The sequence below is a fragment of the Chanodichthys erythropterus genome, chromosome 11 (genome assembly GCF_024489055.1).
Source record: "Chanodichthys erythropterus isolate Z2021 chromosome 11, ASM2448905v1, whole genome shotgun sequence".
NCBI lineage: Eukaryota > Metazoa > Chordata > Actinopteri > Cypriniformes > Xenocyprididae > Chanodichthys > Chanodichthys erythropterus.
This window is the reverse complement of record NC_090231.1, coordinates 26695471-26718718: the sequence shown is the minus strand read 5'-3', so window position 1 is coordinate 26718718 and position 23248 is coordinate 26695471. Positions and strand designations below refer to the sequence as shown.

Below are 23248 nucleotides of genomic sequence, written 5' to 3'. Positions count from 1 at the left end.
TTATTGCTCAGCTGGCTTAACATACAACATGCTTTTGGCGCCATCTGGTGGACATTCTGTTGTAGATAAATAATAAATTTACTCAGCTGATGTTGTGAAATAGTAGTTAGCGTCTGAATCTTGTTGATAATTATATATAACTGTTTATACAGAAGTTAGATACGGTTTTAACAGAGATGAAGATTGCAATGAAATCCATTACATTTAGACCGTTCGTCTCCACTACAGCAGATGGCACTGTCACGTCAGCACGACGAGGACGAACATTACGCCTGACGTCATGACGCTTCTTTAACTTTGAGCGGGGAAATATTGAAACGGACGGAGCGCCGCGATCTGAGGAATTTCTGTATGTAAACAAACTGACAGGTTTGAGGTTTGAATATTCACAATATGCTGCTATATATGTGCTGATATAGTTTATAAAAGAATGCTGTGCATATACAAAACAAAAGCTTTAACGTTACCTGTCTTCAGTTTGGTTTGACTTGGAGGAGGAAGATACTAAACACTGATACTTGCTTACATCACTGTAACCTCGCCCTGTGTAATAAAATTGAATATTAGTATTAGTATATGTAGTACTTGTGTTTCTGTTCTGTCTGGTAGATTTTTCAGCGAAATGTCGAAACGAAAGCAGTTTCTGGACTCTGTCCATCATGAGCACGTCCAGGATTTTCTGAACTTCATCAGATTACATGTGAGTCATGTTTTCAACGCCCTCTGTCAGTACTGTCTGTACATTTTAATAACAAAACACTTTTTTTTAACAATACATAAACAATCGTCAGTTCAAACAGTACATTTTAACCATATTTCAACGACAATAGAAGTAATTGTTTAAAGAAAATTACGTATAAACATGTACTTAAGTCCTACTAAAATAATTTAAGTTCAGCAAATTACAAATAATATGCAATTAAGTGTCTAAAACATATTTAGTGTGGACCTAAGAATGTTCTTTTAAAGTATATCATTTTTGTAATCTTTTTAAAAGTATGCCAAAGTGTTCTTGTTTTTCAGAAGGGAAATGGCACTGGATACATGTTTTAACTGTTAACTACAACAACTATAGAGAGCAAAATAACAAACTGGGGCCAGTTGTTCAAAAAGTTTAATCTGGATCAGAATGATCTGGATTTGAAAATCCCATGTTTTGCTATCTAGGATTTGCTATCAGGTAATCCATCTTACTTTTGTGCTGGTTTTTCAAAGAAAAATTGGATTGGATCACCCTGATTCAGATGACCAAATCTGGATTACTGGTGCTCTAAGGAGCCCCTAAAGAGACATGGTTATAGAAAGAATATGGAAGAAAACAAAAAACATTTCAATGTTTTTGCATTCCCTCAGAACTTTGTGTTAACTCGCAAAGAACTTTTGACTGGTTCATCTCTTGTGCCAATATAGTTTACAAACTGATAAAAAACACTGAGTTAAATATTCATATTTACAGCTGTTTGGGGATTATTTTATGACACAAAAAATCTTTACTTTACTGTAGGTTACAGAAAGGCTTAATATGTAGCCTAATGTCTACTTCTAATTTATTTCTTTAACAGTTAAACTAATCAAGAGCAAATTAAAAAAAAAAAAAAAAATGTGTGTGTGTGTGTGTGTGTGTATACGTATATTACATGATAAATGTTGTATTTTTTGACCAGTTTTAAAGTTTTATTATATTTTTGTTCCTGAAATCCACCCTTCTGATGGGATCAGTATAATCCATATTTTTTGGGGTCAGAGGTATCCCAATCTTACTAAAAAGTTTTGTACAACACAAACTGATGATTTTATCCAGATCAAAACCAAGATTGGATTTTGTGATCTAATCTGATTTCAGAATCTTTTTCTTTTTTTCTTTTGAACAACCCATTTTCATAATTTGATTCAATCCGATAGCCGAAATCCAATCAGATTACTTTTGAACAACTGGCCCCAAGATCTCATATTTTTGACTAATGATGCTGTTATTTCTTAAATATAAGGACTACGTTTACATTCAGAATTAAGGAAAGTCTACATAAGTGAGTCTTCAGAACTACCAGCGGGCATTCAGAAAGAGCTGTAAAACGTCAGTGTTTATTATTTAGAAGGTCATAGTGTTCACTGCTGTTGGTGTTGCAGAAGGATGGAGCAGATCCGTTTGACCTGACAGAGGTTCTGGCGGAGCTGCAGAGGAGTCAGAGGCAGGAGCTGTGGGAGAGACAGCTGAAGTTACTGCAGCACAGCCTCACTGCTCACCCTCCAGAGCGCTGGATCACCGGGGCTGAGGAGGATGCGGGCGACATGGAGGTGGAGATTTCTGAGGAACAGGTCAGACTTCTGATGTTTCGAAAGAGACAGAAAACCAAGAGCATTTTCGGGAGCATTTCAAAATAACAGTGGACGTGACTTCAGCAAGTACAACATGTTCCTGGATCAACATCCCAATCAACCAATCAGATTTGAGGAACAAGTTTACAGTTTATGTCAAGTTTAGACTTATAACTTATAACCATTTCCCTCTGATTTTAGGGATAAGTTATGGGTAAGGTTAGGTTTAGGGGTGGGATATGGCTAGGATGAAATTTTCAGACAGGAATCTTGTTCCAGGATCAACAATGTATGTTGACCCAGCAACATGTCTTACTTGGCAAAAGCATGGTGACCCAAAATGACAGATAGTTTGTTATTTGTTTCCTTTCAGATACAAACCATGGCAGTAATAGACGGTGTCACCATTGTGTCTACAGTCTCTGTAGACATTTTGCAGGAAAATGACACTTATACCTCTCTTCTCAACTGTGCCCATATGCTAAACTGTAAGTATTTACATATAATGTAACTCTTTAAGCATCTAGTCATTACAAAATCTTTTTAGCAAAGCAGAATTTTCAGCATCATTACTCCAGTCTTCAGTCACATGATCCTTCAGAAATTATTCTAATATGTTGATTTGCTGCTTAACAAAAAAATTTATTATTATAAATGTTGAAAACAGTTGTGCTGCTTAATATTTTTGTGGAAACTTTTTTTTTTTTTCTTTCAGGATTCTTTGATGAATAAAAAAGTTCAAAAGAACAGCATTTATTTGAATAATTTTGTAACATAATTATATATACCATCACATTTTAACTATTTAAAGTGTCTTTGATGAATAAAAGTTTTTCTTGAAGTAAAAAGGGGTGTTTTAGATGAAAGACAAATAGTTATATAGAATGTTTTTTTTCTCCAGGTATAGAGAGTGCTTTGCCACTGTCTCACACACCCCTCCAGCAGGCTATTCATTGGCTGTTTGAATGCTGGTGGAGGCGGGATCTAAATGGGAAAGAGGAACTTGGTTGGACTGCTTTCCTTGTCTGTTTGGAGAACACCGTTACACTTGAGAAACCGGTACTCGAATTGCTTTATATGCAGATATGACATTAATATATTAAAAGGTGTATCATTTGATTGATACCATTCTCTGTATTGTGTTGATTCTTTTTGGGTATGTTCCCAGGTCAGTGAGCTCAGAAGGCTCTGTACTCTGCGAGAGGTACTTCTCAGTGTGGACTTTGCATCTGAAAGAGGTCAGCAGGTCATTGATCCTCTGCTCCAGTGCTTCTTCAAGGCCTCTCATATTAAACAAGAAGAGGTTTGTGTATATGTTTCCGTAGGCTCATGAGTTTGAGAGATTATTTTCTGGGAGATCATTTTATATAACTCTGTTTATTGCTCATTTTTCAGGGGAAACGGTTCCTTGCCTTCCTTTTTTCTTGGAATGACAACTTCATTCGGATGATTCATGAAACTATTAAGAATCAGCTGCCGTTTTTCCCAAAGTATTCATACACTCATGACCTCTTGTTTTATAATGCTAAAAAGAACACTCAGTAACTTTTTATGTGACAGTTCTGTAATAACTTTCACATAAGTATCAGACAAACAATATTAGAGTGGTATCTGCAGACTCTGCCATTCTTAAGTCTTTCTAAGTAGACTGTACAATGGTTTTGTTTGATCTGCTATTTCTTTTTATCTTTGTGGTCATTCTTTTTTTATATGCTATACATGCAGAACTCTGTCTGTTCATGTGGCTGAGATTTACTTCAGGGCATGGAGGAAGGCTTCAGGTCCTTCTCTGGAGGAGATTGAGTCCACCTGCATCCAGGACTTAATGCAGCACGCTGTGTTGCTGCACAGAAACTCACCTGTACACAGCAAAGTCAGACAGGTCAGAAACCACATTTCCTCTTGATTACAATGAATGGGATCATTAAGTTGAGGATGTGAACTTATAAATGTTCAAAAGTTTGGGGTCAGTAAGATGTTTCAATGTTTTTGAAAGACATTTCTTATGCTATCCAAGGCTGCATTTATTTGACCAATACTTTTACAGATAACAATATTTATCAATATTAAAAAAATATTATAGTATTATTGTATTATATTAAATTTTATTACAAAAAACTTTAAAATAACTTGAATCAAATCAAGGTCAGAATCTAATCAAATCAAGAGCTTGTGAATCTGAATTGGATGAAAAAAATCTATAAATACCTAGCCCTACCTGTGAATTTTCAACATCATTACTCCAGGCTCTAGTTCACATGATCCTTAAGAAATAATCATGTCTTAATATTATCAATGTTGACAACAGTTAATCAGCTTAATATTTTTGTGGAAATCACTATGTCTTTGCTGTCACCATTTGATAAATGTAATAAATCCTTGCTGAATAAAAGTATGTTTACTTAAAAAATGATCTTACTGACTCCATACAAGTGAATATGCTTAAGAAAGCCCTGTTTTAAGTTCATGATATACTGCTAAATTTGTGCTGGTGCCATTGTAAGGATTCTTTAAAAATGATGTGGAGAAATCAACCAGAAGGCTCATTTGATACTTACAGGGAAGATTTGTCAACTAGAACAGATAAATTAGTTAACTGAATTTGTAAGAATTCTTCACTTTTAGTGAAACATTTTCACTTTCTCTCTATGTAGATCCTTACTTATTTCCACAAGCAGAAGTTTCGCGAGGGAATTGATGAGATGCTACACAGACTCTACAAGCCAATTCTGTGGAAAGCATTAAAGGTAGATCAAAAATCAGTGTTGTTTTATTGTGCTTATGCTTTAAATATGTTGTAATGCCTCAGTGAAATATATCACCTTGTTTAATTGGATATGTTTCTAATAATTTTAAACAGGCCACTAATGCTGAGGTTCGTGCCAATGCCACACTGCTCTTTACTGAGGCTTTTCCCATCCACGACCCCAGCATGAGCAGTGAGATGGTTGACCAAGCTGTTCAGAAACAACTCGATTTACTGTTTGTATGTCAACAATTGATTCTATATTGCATTATTGTGCATTATTGATATTTTGTAATATTCAAGGATTTAAGTAGAGGGTTCAGTGTGTGAAAGTAGAGTACAACAGACCCCGCCAACATTTTCAGTGGCCTTGGTTCTGGCAGTTTTTTTCCCATAGGGATTTTTAAAGTCTTTGTTTAAGAGTTATAACCCATGAACCAAACCAACCAGCGATGAACTGAATCACAATGTTACAAACTTTGATTTGAAGCAAAAAAGTATTTATAAATAACACAGCTTTAATGAGGGGAAAAAAATACAATCTCAAAAAGCATTGCGAAAGACATAAAATATAAAACTACTGATTTAAAGATTGTAGTTGATTATATATAGAAACTAATATATATATATATATATATATATATATATATATATATATATATATATATATATATATATATATATATATATATATATAATATTTAAGTAGTTTGGGAGTGTAGGCCGGCTAATTTTTGTTCTTTTGGATTCTTGGATTCTCTGATTGGGGAGAGCTTTCTTTGCAGTGTCATGGTTAATGTAGGAATTCCACTGTTAAACATGATTATTATATAAAATAAATAAATAATGGAAGTTGAAACAATGCAGTCTAATGGCTTAAAAAACCTGAGCATGGTCTGTCTTTAACACTTTAGAAGTTATTGTTAAAATCTGGCAATTTTTACTGCCAGAACCTGACTGTTACACTCAGTAGCAGTCAAAAAAGAAAAGATATCAGTAGCTAATACCGCTATCACATTTACTCTTTGTGTCTCAATAGGCTCTCCTTGATGACCCCCAGCCCCTCGTGCGTTCTTCAGCAGTGCTTGGAGTTTGTTCTGTTCTAGGTCGTTGCTGGGAGGTCATCCCCTCCACGGTCATCACTGATCTCCTGGAGAAGCTCATCCTGCAACTAGCTAATGATACAAGCTCTCCAGATGTCCGCTGCTCCGTCTTCATGGTAAAACCCCTGGCTGGCTGGCTGGCAGTCACTTGAGAAAAGTAATCAGAGAGAGATGGGAAGCAATTGCTTGGCATCTTTCCAGTTTTGCAGTAGAACGCAAATTAAAACCATTTACAGCTTGAAGAAGGACACTTGTCTTCTGCTCTCTTTTCAGTGTGGTTTATTCATTTAAGAGCTTCAAACTAAAAGGCTTTTTAGGGGTAATGGAATGTACCAAATCATTAATTTATAGTTCAGAAGTTAGCAGTGCTTACAGAATCATTTTAACCTGAAAGACAAAATAAATTTTAAATGAATATGTTCACAAGTCATTTGATCTTATGTTCTTATAATGTTTAATGAATTATAGCTTGAATTATAGCTTGGCAACAGAAAAATACTAGCCTCAATTTTTGTGTAATGAGATGAAGAACTTGACATGGTCTATATATTTTGTGCATGACTAAGCCTTATTATAGCCTGTTTGCTTGCTCTGCAGTGCATGTCTATAATTCTGGATAACAGTTTAAGCCATCCACTCATGGAAAAACTGTTGCCTGCATTGAAGAGCAGCCTCCATGACAGCTCTGAAAAGGTGCGTGTTGCCTTTGTGGGCATGCTCCTCAAGATCAAGGGTGTACGGGCAGCCAAGGTAAGAGTTTAAACCAAAATGTATTTTTTTTTATTGACATTATATGGTACTTCATTTGTTCTCTTAGCAAAATTGATGTCTTTAGTTGAGTTCAAATATTTTTTTTATTATATTTGTGTATTTATTAATGACTATTCTTTCCATCCTCATCATTCTACAGTTTTGGAAAGTTTGTTCCCTTGAGCACCTGCTGGCTCGATTGGAGATGGACTCTCCTCCTGTCTCTAAACGAATTGTCAACCTCCTTTTCAACTCATTCTTTCCAGTCAACCAACCAGAGACTGTCTGGTGCGAGCGATGCGTCACCCTGATTCAAACAAATCCTGGAGCTGCTCGCAAGTTTTACCAGCATGCCTATCTGTACACGGCTCCTGCTAACATAGGTTAGATTGCTTTAGATACCCCAGTAAGCTTTTTTAATATTAATTCTGTTTTATATTGTACAATTGTACAATTATATTGTAGTTTGTTGTGTTGTGAGTTACCAGGGTTTGGTTTTATCATTTGGAAGTACAGTATGTGTCAATATCAACTCCAGTGTGCTTTCTCTTTGTAGTCAAGCTGATGCTGGTGATCCGAAAGTGTCTGAATGTGTGCATTCAAAATGCAGGAGATGATGAATTTGCATCTAGCAATAAAGAAAACAGCACGGTGAGACTTCATATACGTACACTACTGTTTAAAAGTGTGAGGTCTGTAAGATTTTTGTTTGTTTTTTGAAAGAAGCTTCTTATGCTCACCAAGAACAATACAGTAAAAATAGTAATATTATGTAATAGTATTACAATTTCAAATAAATGTTTTCTATTTTAATAATTATTTGAAAATGTAATTTATTGCTGTGATGGTAAAACTGAATTTTCAGCATCATCATTACTAATCTTCAGCATCACATGATCCTTCAGAAATCTTTCTAATGTGCTGATTTGCTGCTCAAGAAACATTTCTTATCAATGTTGAAAACAGTTGTGCTACTTGATGTTTTTGTGGAGACCAATATCTTTTTTCCAGCAATCTTGATGAATAGAAAGTTCAAAAGAACAGCATTTATTTGAAATAGAAATCTTTGTAACAAAGTGAAGGTATTTATTGTTAATTATTTTATCAGTTTAATGCATCTTTGCTGAATAAAAGTATTAATTTCTTTAAAAAAATATCTGACCACAAACATTCAGGTAGTCAAGTCAAGTCAAGTCACCCTTATTTATATAGCGCTTTTTACAATGCAGATTGTGTCAAAGCAGCTTTACATTGATAATGGGTAAATAATTTTTCCTTTTAAAGAATAGTGTCAATGCAGGCAGATCAAAAGCACTGTTGAATAAATGTCAAGGATACTGTTGAATATCAAATGTCAAGTCAAATTAAATTAAATTAGGGCTGCACGATTAATCGTATTTTATCATGATAACGATATCTGCTTCTCTCGATTGATTTTAAATAACTGTCACGATATTGGCCCGCTCTATGAAAATGAACATAATTTGGAAATATTGGAAGTAATATTAGGAATTTCGCTGGTTTATCTTTTTATGTTCCTAAAGGTTTTACCAGTTTTCATAATGTTGATCAGCTAGAAATGATTTTTCTTTGCTTTACGAATTTTGCCGGGCAATTTGAGTCTGGTTTGTCTTATTGCAAACGAATTGTATTGCTTTAAAATCTAATGTGAATACATATTACAAAGCCCTCACAAAAAAACATGTTTTGTATTGATTTACCATCTAACGAAGTTATCATAGTTGGTTAAATTTAAGTCTTTGTGCCACCTACAGGCCTTTTGGGTGAAGTGTAGGTTGGTAAAGAATTTGCAAAATAGCCATAGTTTCATTACTCTTTTGATAGAATAAACATGATTAATAATCGTGATTATAATTTTGAGGAAACTGTGGCACTGGCTGTCGTGTTGATGATGTCTTCACAATGGATGATCTGGACATTTAAAGGCCTATCAGTATTCAGATTAAGTGTTTTCCACAATATCCTAGACACTGCTGAACAATGATGGATAACTTCAAACAACTATAAGTAATAATGCTTATGATTGTTATTGTCGCTAGATGTTGGAGGATGTTCTCTCAGTGCAGGACACTGCCTCCATGGCCAGCCTGCTGGAGATCCTCGTCATTCTGTGGAAAAGTGTTCAGAAATCACTCATGGCTAACCAAGAGGCCTTCAAGTACACCACATCAAAGTTTGCATCTGTTCTGCCCCAATATCTTAAAATCTTTCAGGTAAGAGTCACATTCACACAGGGAACTAAAGGACGATTCAAAGAGCAAAGCTGCACACTGTAATCACATCTTTAGAGCTGATGCAATATGGTTGCAACATGATGCAGTTGTGTATATGTGTGTGTGTGTGCACAGGAGGAGCGGTGTAAAGCCCCTCTCATTCTTCTAGCCTCTCTACTTCCTGCCACTGCTGTTCCAGCTCTGAGGTTAGTAGGACACTCCCTTTGAACAACCCCTAAATGCAGCTTACATTGTTAAATGCCCTATTTTAGATGAATAGGGAAGCCAAAAATGAAACTTTTTGAGAGATGAATTTTCTGAATTGTCATTTTTGAGGGAGCTATTCCTGCAAAGAACAGTTCAATGAAAAGAGCTTTTCATAACCTCCTTTCCTGCTGAGCGTCTACCACAGTCTGCATGGTGTCTCAGCCATCTCCCCAGAACAGCAGGTTGGCTCAAAAGTGAAATGCCAATTCTGATTCTCATTTGATCTGAAAGGCGTCCTTCAATGCTGGTGGGATTGAGTGTATTTTCATGGCTTTAGAGCGATCTGTAGGACTGTCTGGGGGTACTTCATGACTGTGTGTTCTTCTCTGCAGGAGTAAAGTGATGTCTAACTTGAGGAGTTTGAAAGCGGGCGCCGCTGTGGCGGCATACAGTCAGTCGGTGGAGTGTGTCTGTAGCTGGGGGCAGATCAGCCATATTGTGGAGCTGATAGAGAACTGGCTCACGGAGGCCGCACCTGTGAAAGTGGTAAATGTTGTGTAAAAAGTCCTTGTCCAGGGCTCTAGACTAACATTTGAGAGTAGTGGCACTACTGCCACCAAGTTATAAGGATGGTGGCACCAGCACCGGTATGGTGGGGGCAGAGGTTGCGTTAGACTTTAACATTGCTCGTCATTTTGACGGACAGGGTCATAAAAATTCAGTCAAAATCTATTATTACCCGTCATTTTAATTTTCATATTTTAATTATAATACATTTAATTGCTTTTATTTTTGTTCACATTTTCATTTTTAATTATGAAACTACAGGACAATATAGGCTTATCCATGTATTTTGAAGAACAGATTAACAGATTAGACTGCATAACTTTTCATGTTCAGTACCACACCCTGCAGCAGTGTTGGGCACGTTACTTTAAAAAAGTAGTTACTAGTTACTTCTCACAAATAGTAACGCAGTTAGTAAATGAGTTACATCATTATAAAAGTAACTAATTACCAGGGAAAGTAACTATTGCGTTCATTAAAAAAAAAAAATAATAAAATATGTAAAATAACTTGGATACCCCTAATACTAAATATAAGTCTAAAAATAAATTATTCTTGATCTGACTCATGACTCATGATCCGCTCTTGCTTACTACATGAAATTTCTTTGTACTGTACTATAGGCTATGTTTTGGTAGCCATTAAAGAAAACATAGTTTCATATTTATGTTTAAATAGTTCTATGTTATGTTTTAAATGTATTTACTTGATTATGAAAATTGAACACCATGAGTAAGATGCATCATAAGATGCGCAATATATCGGGTGACATGGAGTGGGTCAGACATGATTTTGATCACTTCATTAAGTTTTGTTTTGTAGAAAGCCTTTCTTTAAAGTGAATTTCATTTTGTAAAAATTGTATCTTAATTTTAATCAATGTTTCATCAACCAATTGCCTGGATGTAATAAATAAGCAAATATAGCAGACAATATAATCATGACATGGAGGCGCAGGCGCGATCACTGGCACATGAACTGGAGCGCTTCTTACAGGCTAAATCAGGGGTCTCAAACTCAAATTGGCGGGGGGGCGTTTCTGTGATTGACACCTCATAGGAGGGCCATATTAACATTCAAGCGAAAGAAAGCGCAACATTTCAGAAAATTTACTTTGCATTATTTCTCATTTACTTCAAATTTCATTAGGCCTAAAATATTTTTATACTATAAATATTTTTTTTTTTACCATACTAAATGTAAACAGCAGTGTCTCTCTCATTGTTACAGAGTGTAATATAATTATATAATACTATTACTAATATAATACTACTAATAAACTAATATAATATTACTAATATAATACTATTAATTGAACTTCTCACATCCAACAAGATGCATGGAATAAAAAAATCAGTAATTTAGGAACAAAACCAGCAACACTTGTGGTGTGGAGGGGCCAGAAATAAACAAAAAACTGGAGCTATATATAGCCTATCAACTTTATTTTGCCAAAAAATAAAAATCTCTCATTGTTACATACATTATTAGTTTTTAACATTTAGTGGAAGTATTTTCCCTTACTTTATGTTAGCTTAAATAACATTAAAATCTTGCACTGAACAACACTGTACTTAACAAATACAATCCCTGAATCCATTTGTACACTTTTCTGTTTCTTGCCAGACACCCGCAGCGCTTGTGCTCACACAGCTGAGACACATTTGTCCAAGATGCCGCTTGAGCATCGGTAACGCTTAATGGTTGCATCGGACGCGTTTTGGTGGTTTAAATCGACGCTTGTGACTTAAAGTCGAGTGCTTTTACTGTAATTTAGGCAAGCGCGCTCATAATAGAAGTGACACGGTTGAGAGCGCGGCTCATGGTTGCATAGCAACGACAGACGCCACTGGAGCGAAAGCGCTTTGGAAAGAAGGAGAATGCGGCGCGGCCGCTTATGTGACGCGATATGTGAATGATCCTAAGAACGGTGACTTTTTCTTTGCATATCAGACAGGTAGCAACTAGAGAGTAATAATAATAATAATTTTAGCGGGCCGGATTATGTTTTATTTTTTAGATCAGTTGCGGGCCGGGTGGAGAGGGAGGGCAGGCCGTAAATGGCCAATGGGCCCGGCAGTTTGAGACCACTGGGCTAAATTAACCGAAACTCAGCGTATAGGCTGTTTGCCTCAGAGACGTGAAAATATATCTATAGAAAGCTTGAAATATCTACTTTAACGAAAACGAAATAATTCAAAACGAAAAGAAATAGGCTACTCTGATTATGTAGCCTAAACCGAATGAAATGTGCATTCTCTCTCTAGGCGCGTCCAATATGAGGAGATGACTAGAGTCAGTATGTCAACTTCATCTTTGCAGCTGACACTAATTCAGAAAACATTACTTTATTAATAAACAATTAAAATGTCTCCTTGCTGTTTTGGTCACATTCATAAGACCAATATCGATTCATAAATCCCATTCGATCTTTTGGCTATATGCTGTTTTCAGTTGATGAATAAACAGTGCGCCTCCCATGTCCCATCCAATAAATCGCAATAGGCTTAAAGATTTGTGTTGCTTTTGATATGGGACTCAAGATACTGTCAAATATGCATTTCACAGGTTGACAGGTGCTGTAGCTTGAGATGGGATGCGGATGTTAATTTATTTACATTAACAAAACGGTAACTCTTTAAAATCTTTAAAAACAAAAATGTAACCACCTAATTTTTAAAAGCTAAAATTTAAATATGGTGACTGAATTAAGACTCTACTCTTATTAAAATTGGTCTTCCATTGTATCATAAATTTGTAGATAAGGATAACCACAGGTAAAACCACGCATGGCACCTCATTATGAACATTACAACTATACAGATTTTATTTATTATGAAAAACATTTATCTAAACACATTTAGTATAAATACAAATGTTACTATAAACTACAATATCTTAATAACAAAAAAAATATTGTAATTATATTCCATTACCCCTTTAATGCATAAGCTACACATCTACTTTAATAATAAAATAAAATTCACTATTAATATCCCACATTTCTGCAACAATACCATGTTTACAGTTAGTGTTGCTACAGTAAATCCATGGTAAATGTTGGTGATTTGTGGATTGAAAAGCCTTCTAACTCTATTGTTGTAGCTATCTTGTTTTCTGCATTGGTGTTGTTGAGAATGTCAGCTCTAATTCATCTAGCTTTAAACTAGTTTTAAGCACTGAGACATTTGTGTTGTATATCGGAGAACTCAGAGCCAAACTCGAACACTTCGCACAGTGCTGTTTTAGTGGTCGCGTGATTGAGACCTGTCGGCATGTAAACGTATTTGCTTTTGCACTGAGCTGGTAAATGGTCCATGTGGTGCCGTTCAAACTAGCAGTGTTGTTTCGTTTCACTTTTGGCGCATTTGGTGTTTATGGTTTTTCCTACACATCAGAAATGGCAGCGCTTATCTAATTGGTAGTGGCATTAGTGCAACCTCTAACAATTTAGTCGCACTGGCAGGAAAAAAGGTCGCAAAATGCAACCATTTAGTCGCAGTCTAGAGCCCTGTTGTGGGGGTTCATTAGCATTTTATGGTGTTTTAATATCCTCTATGATCACTCTCTATTCAGCAGGGTGATGAAGATACAACGGGCAAAGTGCATTTTGATGGGCTAGATGAGTCAAAGCCAGATCTGGGCCTGGACTATCTGGATTATCTGCTCCTGCGCCCTAAAACACGAGACTGTCTTCTCACGCTGCCGCTGGATCAGATCAGACCACTCCATAAAGCCCTCAGCAAATGGAAGGTACCATAGACATGAGGTTTGATGATTACTTTTACAAAGATTTGGTGCAAGCGTGTCGTGTCGTGTTATTACTGTAATTAGTTACAAAGTAAACAAGGTAATTGCAGAGTTTTAGCAGTCTTGCTTTGAAGATAATTCTGCACAGATGTGTTTGGCTACATGTCGTGATGTTTTTGCCCTTATTATACTTATCAAAACACTGTGCGCTTACAGAATTGTTTTGTTCAAGAAAAGTTATGTTCACTGAGGTCTTGAGATACTACATTACAATTTTTCTACCTCTACCTTAGGTAAAGTGGGAGTTGTTGTTTTCTTTATGCTTAGAGATCCTAAAGAGGATCTCTGAACTGAATCCATAATGTATCATCAATTCGGAACTATTGTCATTGCTCTTTTGTATGTGTGTCCAGTTGCTGCTATTCTCCTCTCTGAGTGGGTCAGAGGTCAGTGGGACAGTCATAGAGACAGCACTGAGAGCTTTTGTCGTCCATGGCAGACTTAGTATCCACCTTCAACACAAAGTGGGTATACAGTTATATTATCATGAGGTGACATGACACAAATTCATTTAAGCAGTTAAAGCAGGTCTCAGGATTTCAAGCCAATACTGTTTTGTCATTCTGTGCTAAACTGTGCAAATGGTTTCCATTAGACATGACTGAGATTTCATGAACTACAAATCAAGCAGTGTTTGCTTGCATGCTCTGGAAGCTCACTTTTAGATTGAACACACAATATGGTTTCTGCACCTGTTTCTGATCCTACAGTACCCAGAGGAGCGGGAGTTCCTCAAATCCCTGGAGCAATCTGTGTCCTGGGTAGAGAAGAAAGTGCTTCCTTTCCTGGCTAACTCCAGCAGTGAGCAACAGCTGTATTTAAGCAGGAAGACAGTAGAAGTGAGTGGCATGATCAGTGTGAAAGGTTTTTGTTGTTGTTGTTGTTGTTGTTGTTGTTGTTGTTTTTGTTTGGTTTTTGGTAATTTTTCTTTGGCAAATTTATATCACTGATATCTCATTTTATTTTCATTTTATTTAATAGTAAAATGAACTCAGTAAGATATTTTTCTATTCATCAAAGAATCCTAGTAAAAAATTGATCATGGTTTCTACAAAAATACTCAACAGCAAAACTGTTTTCAACATTAATAAAAAAACATGTTGCTTGAGCACCAATTCAGCATATATGATTTCTGTAGAATCATGTGACACTGTTGTTTCACAATTTTACAACAAATTGTGCGGACACGTGATTTTGCATGTGATTTATTTCCCCTCTTGTATCATTGCCAGAGTTCTTTAACGGTGTGCAAGAATGTGCTGCAGGTTTCTGTAGGAGACAATGATTTCAGAGACCACTTACTGCAGCATGTTGCCTCTGTACTACAGACAGGTGAGTCCTTTAGTATTCATGCTAATTCAGGGCCCAGTGATTGCACTGTATATTTATCAACCTGGAAAAAAAATTGACAGATTTATGCATTTAATCAAGATGCAATAAAATGTTTGACAATAGCATAATTTTTTTTTTTTTTATCACAATTGTGTGTGTATCTGTGTTCTTTATAGAGAAAGGATACATATGCACTCCTCATGTGCTTGCTCTGCTTACTGAGGTGGCACAGGGCTGCCTTTCCCATAAAGCTGAGGGGCAGGAAGATCAACTGTCACTCACTATTCGCATTTTGACCAACATCTTCCAGAAAATTGTGGAGATCATAGCACATCGACTGCGTAAAGACAAGGAAGAGGGTCAGGAGGTGAGACCTTTGATAAGATACGTTAAGGTCTTCCTCAAGCACTTTCATTTCTGGGTTTTTCTGGATGTGTTTAACAAACCTGTGTGCACATGTGCATATTTGAGCTGAATTTAATATCATTTAAATATGGCTGACATTTCTACCTGACAACATTTCTTTCTAACACTTCATTTCATTCAACACTTCATTCAATGCCTTTCTGTATGTATGTTTAGCTGTGTGTCTCTTCTGAAGAAGCTCTCCATGACTTCCTGCTGGTGACTAAGTTTACAACTGAGAGGTCAGAGTTTATCACAGGAGTCTTCTCATCACTCTGTGCAGCAGTTATTATTGATATCAGCCGCACCTTGCAGAAGGTAAATCGCTAATAATTAATTTTCTGTATGCTGATGTTTGGTTGGCATTTCTTCCTTGTCTTTTAGATTGAAACATTTGTTGAGCTCAATGCTATAGCATTTCTTCATTTTACTCAGGTGTAATGTTTGACAAAATGACTGATTAAAAAAAGAAATGTTTTGTTCTTGAGACGAAATACAACCATAACCAGCGTGCAAGAGCTGTCTAAAGCCATATATAAAAATAAGTTGAAGGACAAAAGAAACTAATTGTGACAATGAAGAATAAATGTAGAAATCAGCAATTTAATGTTTCTACATGCAGATCTCTCATGTGGAAGAGGTGTTGACACCAGAGACAATTAATGACCTTCCACCTCTCTCAAATACCATACTCAAAGTTACGCTCAGATCTCCTGTTGTTACCAGGTAATATGAAACACCAGCTAGAACTAAAAGCCCTTTATTTTTACTTAAATTTACTTGAACACTTCTGATTGATATTCTGATATGTTCTAGGTTTTTTCTGTCTGAAATGAGCTCCTCTATAGAGTCAGAGGCTATTGATAGTATCACACAATGGGCTGCAGTTACACACATTCTGACCATCATCAAACAATGTAAGTTTTTTTTTTTTGTTACTCTGGTCATTTTTAAAGATGTAGTTCTAAAAATGATTGTAAATATAAAATAATAGCAGAGTCGATAATACTTTTTATCAATTATCCCTTTTAACTAGTTGCTCATTAGCCTGCATATTGGCTGTATATTAGTGCTTATAAAGCACATATTAATGCCTTATTCTGCATGACCATATTCTACATCCCTTAAAGGGATAGTTCACCCAAAAATTTAAATTTGATGTTTATCTGCTTACCCTCAGCACATCCAAGATGTAGGTGACTTTGTTTCTTCAGTAGAACACAAATGATGATTTTTAACTCCAACCGTTGCTGTCTGTCAGTCTTATAATGTGGGTCAATGGGAACTTCTTTTATAAGAGTAAATAAAACTTGCCTAGGCAAATCCAAATGAAACCCTGCAGCTCGTGACGACACATTGATGTCCTAAGACACGAAACGGTCGGTTTGTGCGAGAAACCGAACAGTATTTATATCATTTTTACCTCTAATACACCACTATGTCCAACTGCGTTCATCACTCGTTTAGTGAGGTCTGATCGCGCTCTGACAGCGGCAGTGATGTCTCGCGCTCATTGAAGTATATGTGCGAGACATCACATCATTTACTCTTATAAAAGAAGTTCCCATTGACCCACATTATAAGACTGACAGACCGCAACGGTTGCAGTTAAAAATCATCATTTGTGTTCTACTGAAGAAACAAAGTCACCTACATCTTGGATGCCCTGGGGGTAAGCAGATAAACACCAAATTTTCATTTTTGGGTGAACTATCCCTTTAATCCTACCCAATACCTGAACTTAACAACTACAACTACCTTACTAACTATTAATAAGCAGTAAATTAGGAGTTTATTGAGGGTAAAAAGTAATAGTTAATAGAGAATATGTGTTCCCCATATTAAAGTGTTACTGCAGAGTCTACACCAACACTAACAGTAGCAGCACAGAGAAACAATATTGTTGGAATCACTTTCATGGATGATAAAAATGTTGACAACCAATCAGAATCCATCCTGCTTTAAGAGCTTGAGCATTTAAAGTGTCAGATGACAGAACTGCAGCACAAACACGATAGCGTCCATTGGTGTGGACGCTAATACAGTTATCATTATAGCTATCTCCTTAGATGGTACCTGAATGCTTGATAGTAAAACTTTGAGCATTTTATAGAAAATCATTCCACGGAACACATTTTAAAAGATGTGCAATCACAATTCATTTTACACTGTCCAGAACTAAAGCACACAACAAGTCCAGTGGAGTTGGACTTGAAGAAACATTAATGATATAAAGTGAGAGATATAATCCTATGAATACATGATTCTGTTTACTTTTCTGCTTTGTTCATACAGCTGATGCATTTGTTGTGGAGTTGAAGGAAATCGCTGTGTCTGTACGCAGACAAATACAGAACCATTACAACATCTCTGCAGAAAACTCTGACAATATTCAGAGGTAAAAAAATGTATATGTCATATTGTGAAAGCATGCTGTCTGTTTCCTATACACAATAATACAATAAACACAATTTCTCTCTCAATTTTAGGGCCGTCTATGAATCGACTATCGTGATGCTGAATGACATCCTAAATCCATGCCAAACACCAAACAGTTAAACGGGCAAGCTGTTAGCTAAGAGATTTTGGATACTCCCACAAAATCCATTATTCCCTTTTTTGTTTTCTCATCTTTATATTGTTGCATGTTTTTTGCTTTTTGTTTTTCACTTTACATATGGATGGATTTGATATACAAGGACATGCACTATATACTTCGTCATTTCATTTTCTTTTGTACAATTTCAAACAGTTGTGTTCTTGCATTGCAGATAGGTTGTAATCTTCTCAAAGTCTTTTATTTTTAAAACATGTAAGTGAATCTGGTGTCTTAAGATGATGAGATTCTTTATTTCATCAAAGGGTCTTTGAAAATTTCTATACAGTATCACAGTCTAAAATGATGGTGTGAAATAAAGAAAAAGCACATAAAATTTAGATTTGTAAAAAAAAAACAAAAAAAAAACGTGTTGATTTGTGTTGAAGTTGAAACTAAATGTTTGGGTGGATTGACATCTACCGCTTTGACAGTTACAATATTGTTCTTACATAACCGCCCTATTAAAACTCTCTCCCTTGTTTTAATTAATCATGTCATAGCCTGAAAAGGGAGGTGTTTGTGTGTCTGTAGGCATTTATTCTTCCTTTATAAGTCCACGATTTAAATTTCACTTTCCCTGCTTTTAGTGGTATGTACAGAGGTCGTTTCATATGCTCGATTATAGCATTATTTGGACTTGCTTGTGCATTACACAGGTGGCAGGTGATTTATTACTGTAGTGCGTTGTTTGTCAAGTACAGCGTCGCGGTAGGGGGCAAAATAACTGGGCTCTAGAGAAAAGTAGATAACCCTTTCTCAACCCTACTGTCTGATAAGAGAAGAAGCGAGGTCAATCTCTGCAAACTAAATACAACTGACCGTGCAGAAGTCATCGAGCAATCTCATGAAGCTAGTGACGTCAGTAGCTGAGGCGGGGCGCTGACCGTGGTGCTGAATTCGCCTCGCGCTTCTTAGAGTTGAGTACAGGACACGGGGTACCAGAGCATCACTCATCTCACTATCCTCCATCACATTTGTCTCTGACCTAATTCCGCTCTAATCACATCACCCCTGAAACGTGAGAGCCGCTATGCCGAATTAACGGGAGCTGTTTGGGCTCCATGGACAGGATGGCTTCTGTGCGCGCGCTGCTCCTCGCCTTGCTGTCTGTCCACGCGCTCGCCGTTGCCATCGCGGACAGGAAATTCGGTAAGTTAGTTCAACCCGACGCCCCACTAAGTGAGTGATGTTTGTCGTTAGACGTTCTTACCTTTAAAAAAAAAAGCCAAATTATGTGTACGTTACTTTACTTAAGCGTAATTAATGAGGTTAATCACAACGGCGGTTCGCAGATAGTGATGTTTGGGTTTTTATGCAAATTAGCGGTCCGTTTATAAATGTATTCAGCTGGTTGGTTAACAGCATGGTCATAAAATCTTTCACTTTTAGGTTTATGGTTTTTGACATCACATTAGAGATGTGCGTCTGGGTCACATGTACCCGAATTAACATTGCTGATTCCCCATAAACCAATCAGGTTTTAGAGATAATGGAGGTTAAGGGCTTATACGCCATCAACTTATTTATTTCTTACACTCTCAGACAATTGTTTCCAAAATTTGTATCTAGGGGTAAAGCTTGTTGTCACTGTGGCAGAATCCTTAAAGGGACAACTTTATATACTCCTAAAAGGTTCATAGGAGTAGCCTACCTTAAGGGTACGTATTTCTAAAGTACTAATATGCACCTTTTACTGGGTGCATATTACTTTTTATAGTGTACTGTCCTAGTGACAAGTTATTTGTCTCTGAAGGCACAATGTTTACACGCTCTGAGAGTGTATGTTAGTGGTTGTTGACGGTCAGCATTAGTGCTGGACACTTTATTTTTGATAGGATTGTTGATCCAGGACCATCAAAAGATGCTGATCTAGCAAAGTGTTCTGGTCCTCTATTAGAAAAATTGTTCATGTCTGTTTTAGGACAGAGCCTTGTTATCATAGAAGAGCACATAAGACAAATGGAAAATATTTCTAGTGGTCCTCACTGACAGTGGATTACATAATCGCGTTACGGTTCGTTAAAGCATCTTGGCAGGCTTCATCTTTCAAAGGCACAGGCCGAGAGCGAGAGCCAGCCTCTGATGGGAAGGACCCGACTCGAGCTGTAAACAGATACGGCTCTACACGCTCCATGAACCTGTGCATTCACACATGGATAGTGAGGGAGCTTTGATCTTTGAAGACATGAATGACTACAAACTTTATTAAAGACTGGAGCTGTAATGTGGAGCTGTGGATACTTGATCTGGTTTGCTTGTGACATTTCCAACATATGCCATGTTCATGGAAATCTTGTTATAGGTCAGAGCTGTGGCACAGTGTTCAAGTTCTCAGTCTCTCCCTCTCTCCCTGTATCTGCTTTGTTCTCTTGTTATAGATTTGTTCATGTAGATGTTTATTAGTAATTTAAGAGAATTTTAAATTTACTATTATACTCTTAAAAATAAAGGTTCCAAAAGAGGGTTTTCACAGTAATGCCATAGAAGAACCATTTTCGGTTCCCCAAAGAACCTTTCAGTGAACAGTTCTTAAAAGAACCATGTTTTCCTTAGTGTGAAGAACATTTGAAAAATCTAAAGAACCTTTTTCCTCTATAAAGAATCTTTTGCACAAAGGAAAGGTTCCAAAAATGTTAAAGGTTCTTCATGGAACCAGATCCCAAAAAAGAACTTTTATTTTTAAGAGTGTAGGACTGATTTATATGACATTTGCTACCCTGAAGGTTCAAGTTATGGTTTGTAAGCCAAAATCCATATCTCATCAGGCTTGTTGATGCTGGCTCTGAAGTTTTCTAGAATGCATAACATGTTACTAAATGATTAGCAAACACTCAGCGGGGTTTGCTCAGGATCATTGTTAAGTAAGCTGTGGTTGGAAAGCAGTGTATCATTAGAGGCAGGCTCTCTCTGCGGCTGGCATATGAGGTTGGCAGAGAATGGGATGAGCGAGTTCTGTGAAGCCCTGATGAATAGAGCAGTTAAGCATCTCCAAAAGAGTCTGTTGGAGGCTTATATATCACTGCACATACAGACTGATTCTAGGTCTCCAACTTTATCTTTCTTTTTATCATTTTTTAGAATGTTCTGTATGAAAATATCTGGAATAACACTTTCTATGATGTCTGTATTTAGTATGCATTATAAAGGTATTCTTAATTCATTATAATGCATGCATAATGCCTCATAAAAACCTTATAATATGTTGTATTATTATCTCATAAAAGTCATAACAACAGTTATAACACATTTTGGCCTGGTTTCACAGACAGGGCTTAGATTAAGACAGGATTAGGCCTTAGTTCAGTTAGGACATTCAAGTAGCTTTTTCAAATGTGCCTTAGAAAAAAAAAAAACATTACTGGTGTGCATCTTGAGACAAAACAATTGCACTGACATATTTTAAGATACTTGCTTTCAGTTAAAACAACTCAAACATGCATTTTAGTCTGAGACTAGGCTTAAGGCTTAAGTCTGTGAAAACTAGCAAATAATACTTAGCAATTTGTGGATATAATTTTAGAAGAACAATATGAGTGCTCTTTTATTGTAAAGTGACAAATACATCCAAATTGGCTTTATAATGTGGTCAAGATTTATAAGTGGTTTGGTTTTTTTTTGCTTTAAGTAAAGTAACATAAGTTAAGTCTTAACTTATTTAACAGCCATACAATATGAATGGTCTATATGACACGTTTGCTATATTTATTGTAATAGCAACAAAACCATATTAGATTGTTTTGTAAAAGGGTTTAAACCAGCTCACAATGAAATTAACATTAGCCTAACTGGAAACACACGAACATGAACAACCACTCATAAGATGTAGTAAGATACTGTTTAGATCTTAACCAATATCAAGATGTGCGAATTATAATCCATTATAACTTAAGTGGATATAACATGCTGTACATTGTTTGTTTAAATTATATACATTATACTCTTAAAACTTACAACATACTCTTATAATTGTTCTAATGATGTCCAATGGCATGGACACAGAATGTGCAATGCTGGATTTGTTGGATAGGAAACAGAGTGAGTCAGACCTGTCCTGTGAGATATGCAAATGGTCAGCGTTCCATTTTTAAAGTTTTGTTATAGTGTTGGTGATGGTTGAATTCACAGTCAGGTTGTGTCTACGTGCACACACAGAAGCACATTGTTATTTTTAATAAGTCCCTCTGTGCATTATGTTTACGTCACATAATGAAAATGATATAAGAGATGCTTATTTCCCTGCATCCTCTTCAGCAGCTCCATGAACTTCCTGTGTGGAGATGAGGAGTGTGGGAGATATTGCTCATCTCAAATATGCAGGAAACAGCAGAGATACAAACTGAGCTATTTTGACATTAGAGATTATTTATGGCTCAGTTACAATCCCTGATGCTTCCTGTACATTTGAGATGAACAGTATCTCCCACGCCTGACACACCTAGCTCAAGGAGCTGCAGAAGAGGATCACACAACAGCTGACATTTTGAAATACACATAACTGACAGCATTCTCGTCTAGTCTCACCGGTTCAGTATAACTTAAGCTCAATCAGCAGCACTTGAGGCATATTGTTGTTTATACAAAGAAACATATTTCAACTTGTCCTTCCTTTTCTTTAAATCTGGGTTACAGTGAGGCACATACAATGGAAGTGAATGGGGCAAATCCGTAAACATTACAATAATCACCATTTAAATAGTATAGGCACAAATCGTAAACAATATGCATGTTAAAGGGTTAGTTCACCCCAAAATTAAAATTCTGTCATTAATTACTCAACCTCAAGTCGTTCCACAGCCGTAAGAGCTTTGTTCATCTTCAGAAGTCATATTAAGATATTTATGATGAAATCGGAGAGAGGTATAAGACTCGTCCATAGACAGCAATATAATTGACACTTCCAAGGTCCAGAAAGGTACTAAAGACATCGTTAAAACAGTCGACATGACTGCAGTGGTTCAACCTTAATTTTATGAAGTGACGAGAATACTTTTTGTGCACAAAAACAAAACAAAAATAATGACTATATTCAACAATATCCTCTCTTCTGTGTCATTCTCATACGTTGTTACGTCCAGCACTTCCAGGTTCTACGTCAGAACGCCGACTCATTATTGTCCGTCTCCTGCGTCAGCATCACACGCATGCGTCGTGCTGATCGCGTGATCAGCTTTTGGCCAAT

The 23248-nt window shown here is 36.4% G+C and overlaps 2 protein-coding genes across 5 annotated transcripts in view; both read left to right on the top strand.

Moving 5' to 3' along the window:
* The first annotated feature begins 312 nt into the window (after positions 1 to 312).
* ncapg2 (non-SMC condensin II complex, subunit G2) lies at positions 313 to 18615 on the top strand. Of its 4 annotated transcripts, none has more exons than XM_067400643.1 (27): positions 313 to 349; positions 610 to 700; positions 2128 to 2316; positions 2690 to 2804; positions 3218 to 3375; positions 3485 to 3619; positions 3712 to 3806; positions 4042 to 4198; positions 4971 to 5063; positions 5177 to 5302; positions 6102 to 6281; positions 6763 to 6915; positions 7076 to 7298; positions 7472 to 7566; positions 8976 to 9149; positions 9285 to 9355; positions 9749 to 9902; positions 13503 to 13676; positions 14087 to 14197; positions 14444 to 14572; positions 14966 to 15065; positions 15242 to 15432; positions 15648 to 15788; positions 16093 to 16196; positions 16287 to 16387; positions 17766 to 17868; positions 17960 to 18615. In XM_067400643.1, exons 2-27 carry the CDS (start codon positions 623 to 625, stop codon positions 18027 to 18029), a joined length of 3420 nt encoding a protein of 1139 aa, XP_067256744.1. In that variant the 5' UTR covers positions 313 to 349; positions 610 to 622; the 3' UTR covers positions 18030 to 18615. The 4 variants fall into 4 exon arrangements, with proteins under 4 accessions (XP_067256744.1, XP_067256741.1, XP_067256742.1 ...); XM_067400640.1 differs by having other exon boundaries at positions 13500 to 13676; positions 17960 to 18614; XM_067400641.1 differs by having other exon boundaries at positions 319 to 369; positions 13500 to 13676; positions 17960 to 18614.
* A 487-nt stretch (positions 18616 to 19102) lies between these two features.
* ptprn2 (protein tyrosine phosphatase receptor type N2) overlaps positions 19103 to 23248 on the top strand; it is a 218961-nt gene continuing 214815 nt past the window's right edge. Inside the window, exon 1 of the mRNA XM_067400639.1 lies at positions 19103 to 19218. Within this exon, the coding sequence (XP_067256740.1) occupies positions 19131 to 19218 (88 nt within the window). The 5' untranslated portion in view covers positions 19103 to 19130. The remainder of the gene's footprint in view (positions 19219 to 23248) is intronic.

Excerpts from the sequence above, each read along its gene's own strand:
- ncapg2 (XM_067400640.1), top strand. The coding sequence starts at position 623 with ATGTCGAAACGAAAGCAGTTTCTGGACTCTGTCCATCATGAGCACGTC. Across the intron at positions 7,299-7,471 it reads CACGGCTCCTGCTAACATAG|TCAAGCTGATGCTGGTGATC; the intron begins GTTAGATTGCTT and ends TTCTCTTTGTAG. Across the intron at positions 15,433-15,647 it reads ACAAGGAAGAGGGTCAGGAG|CTGTGTGTCTCTTCTGAAGA; the intron begins GTGAGACCTTTG and ends ATGTATGTTTAG.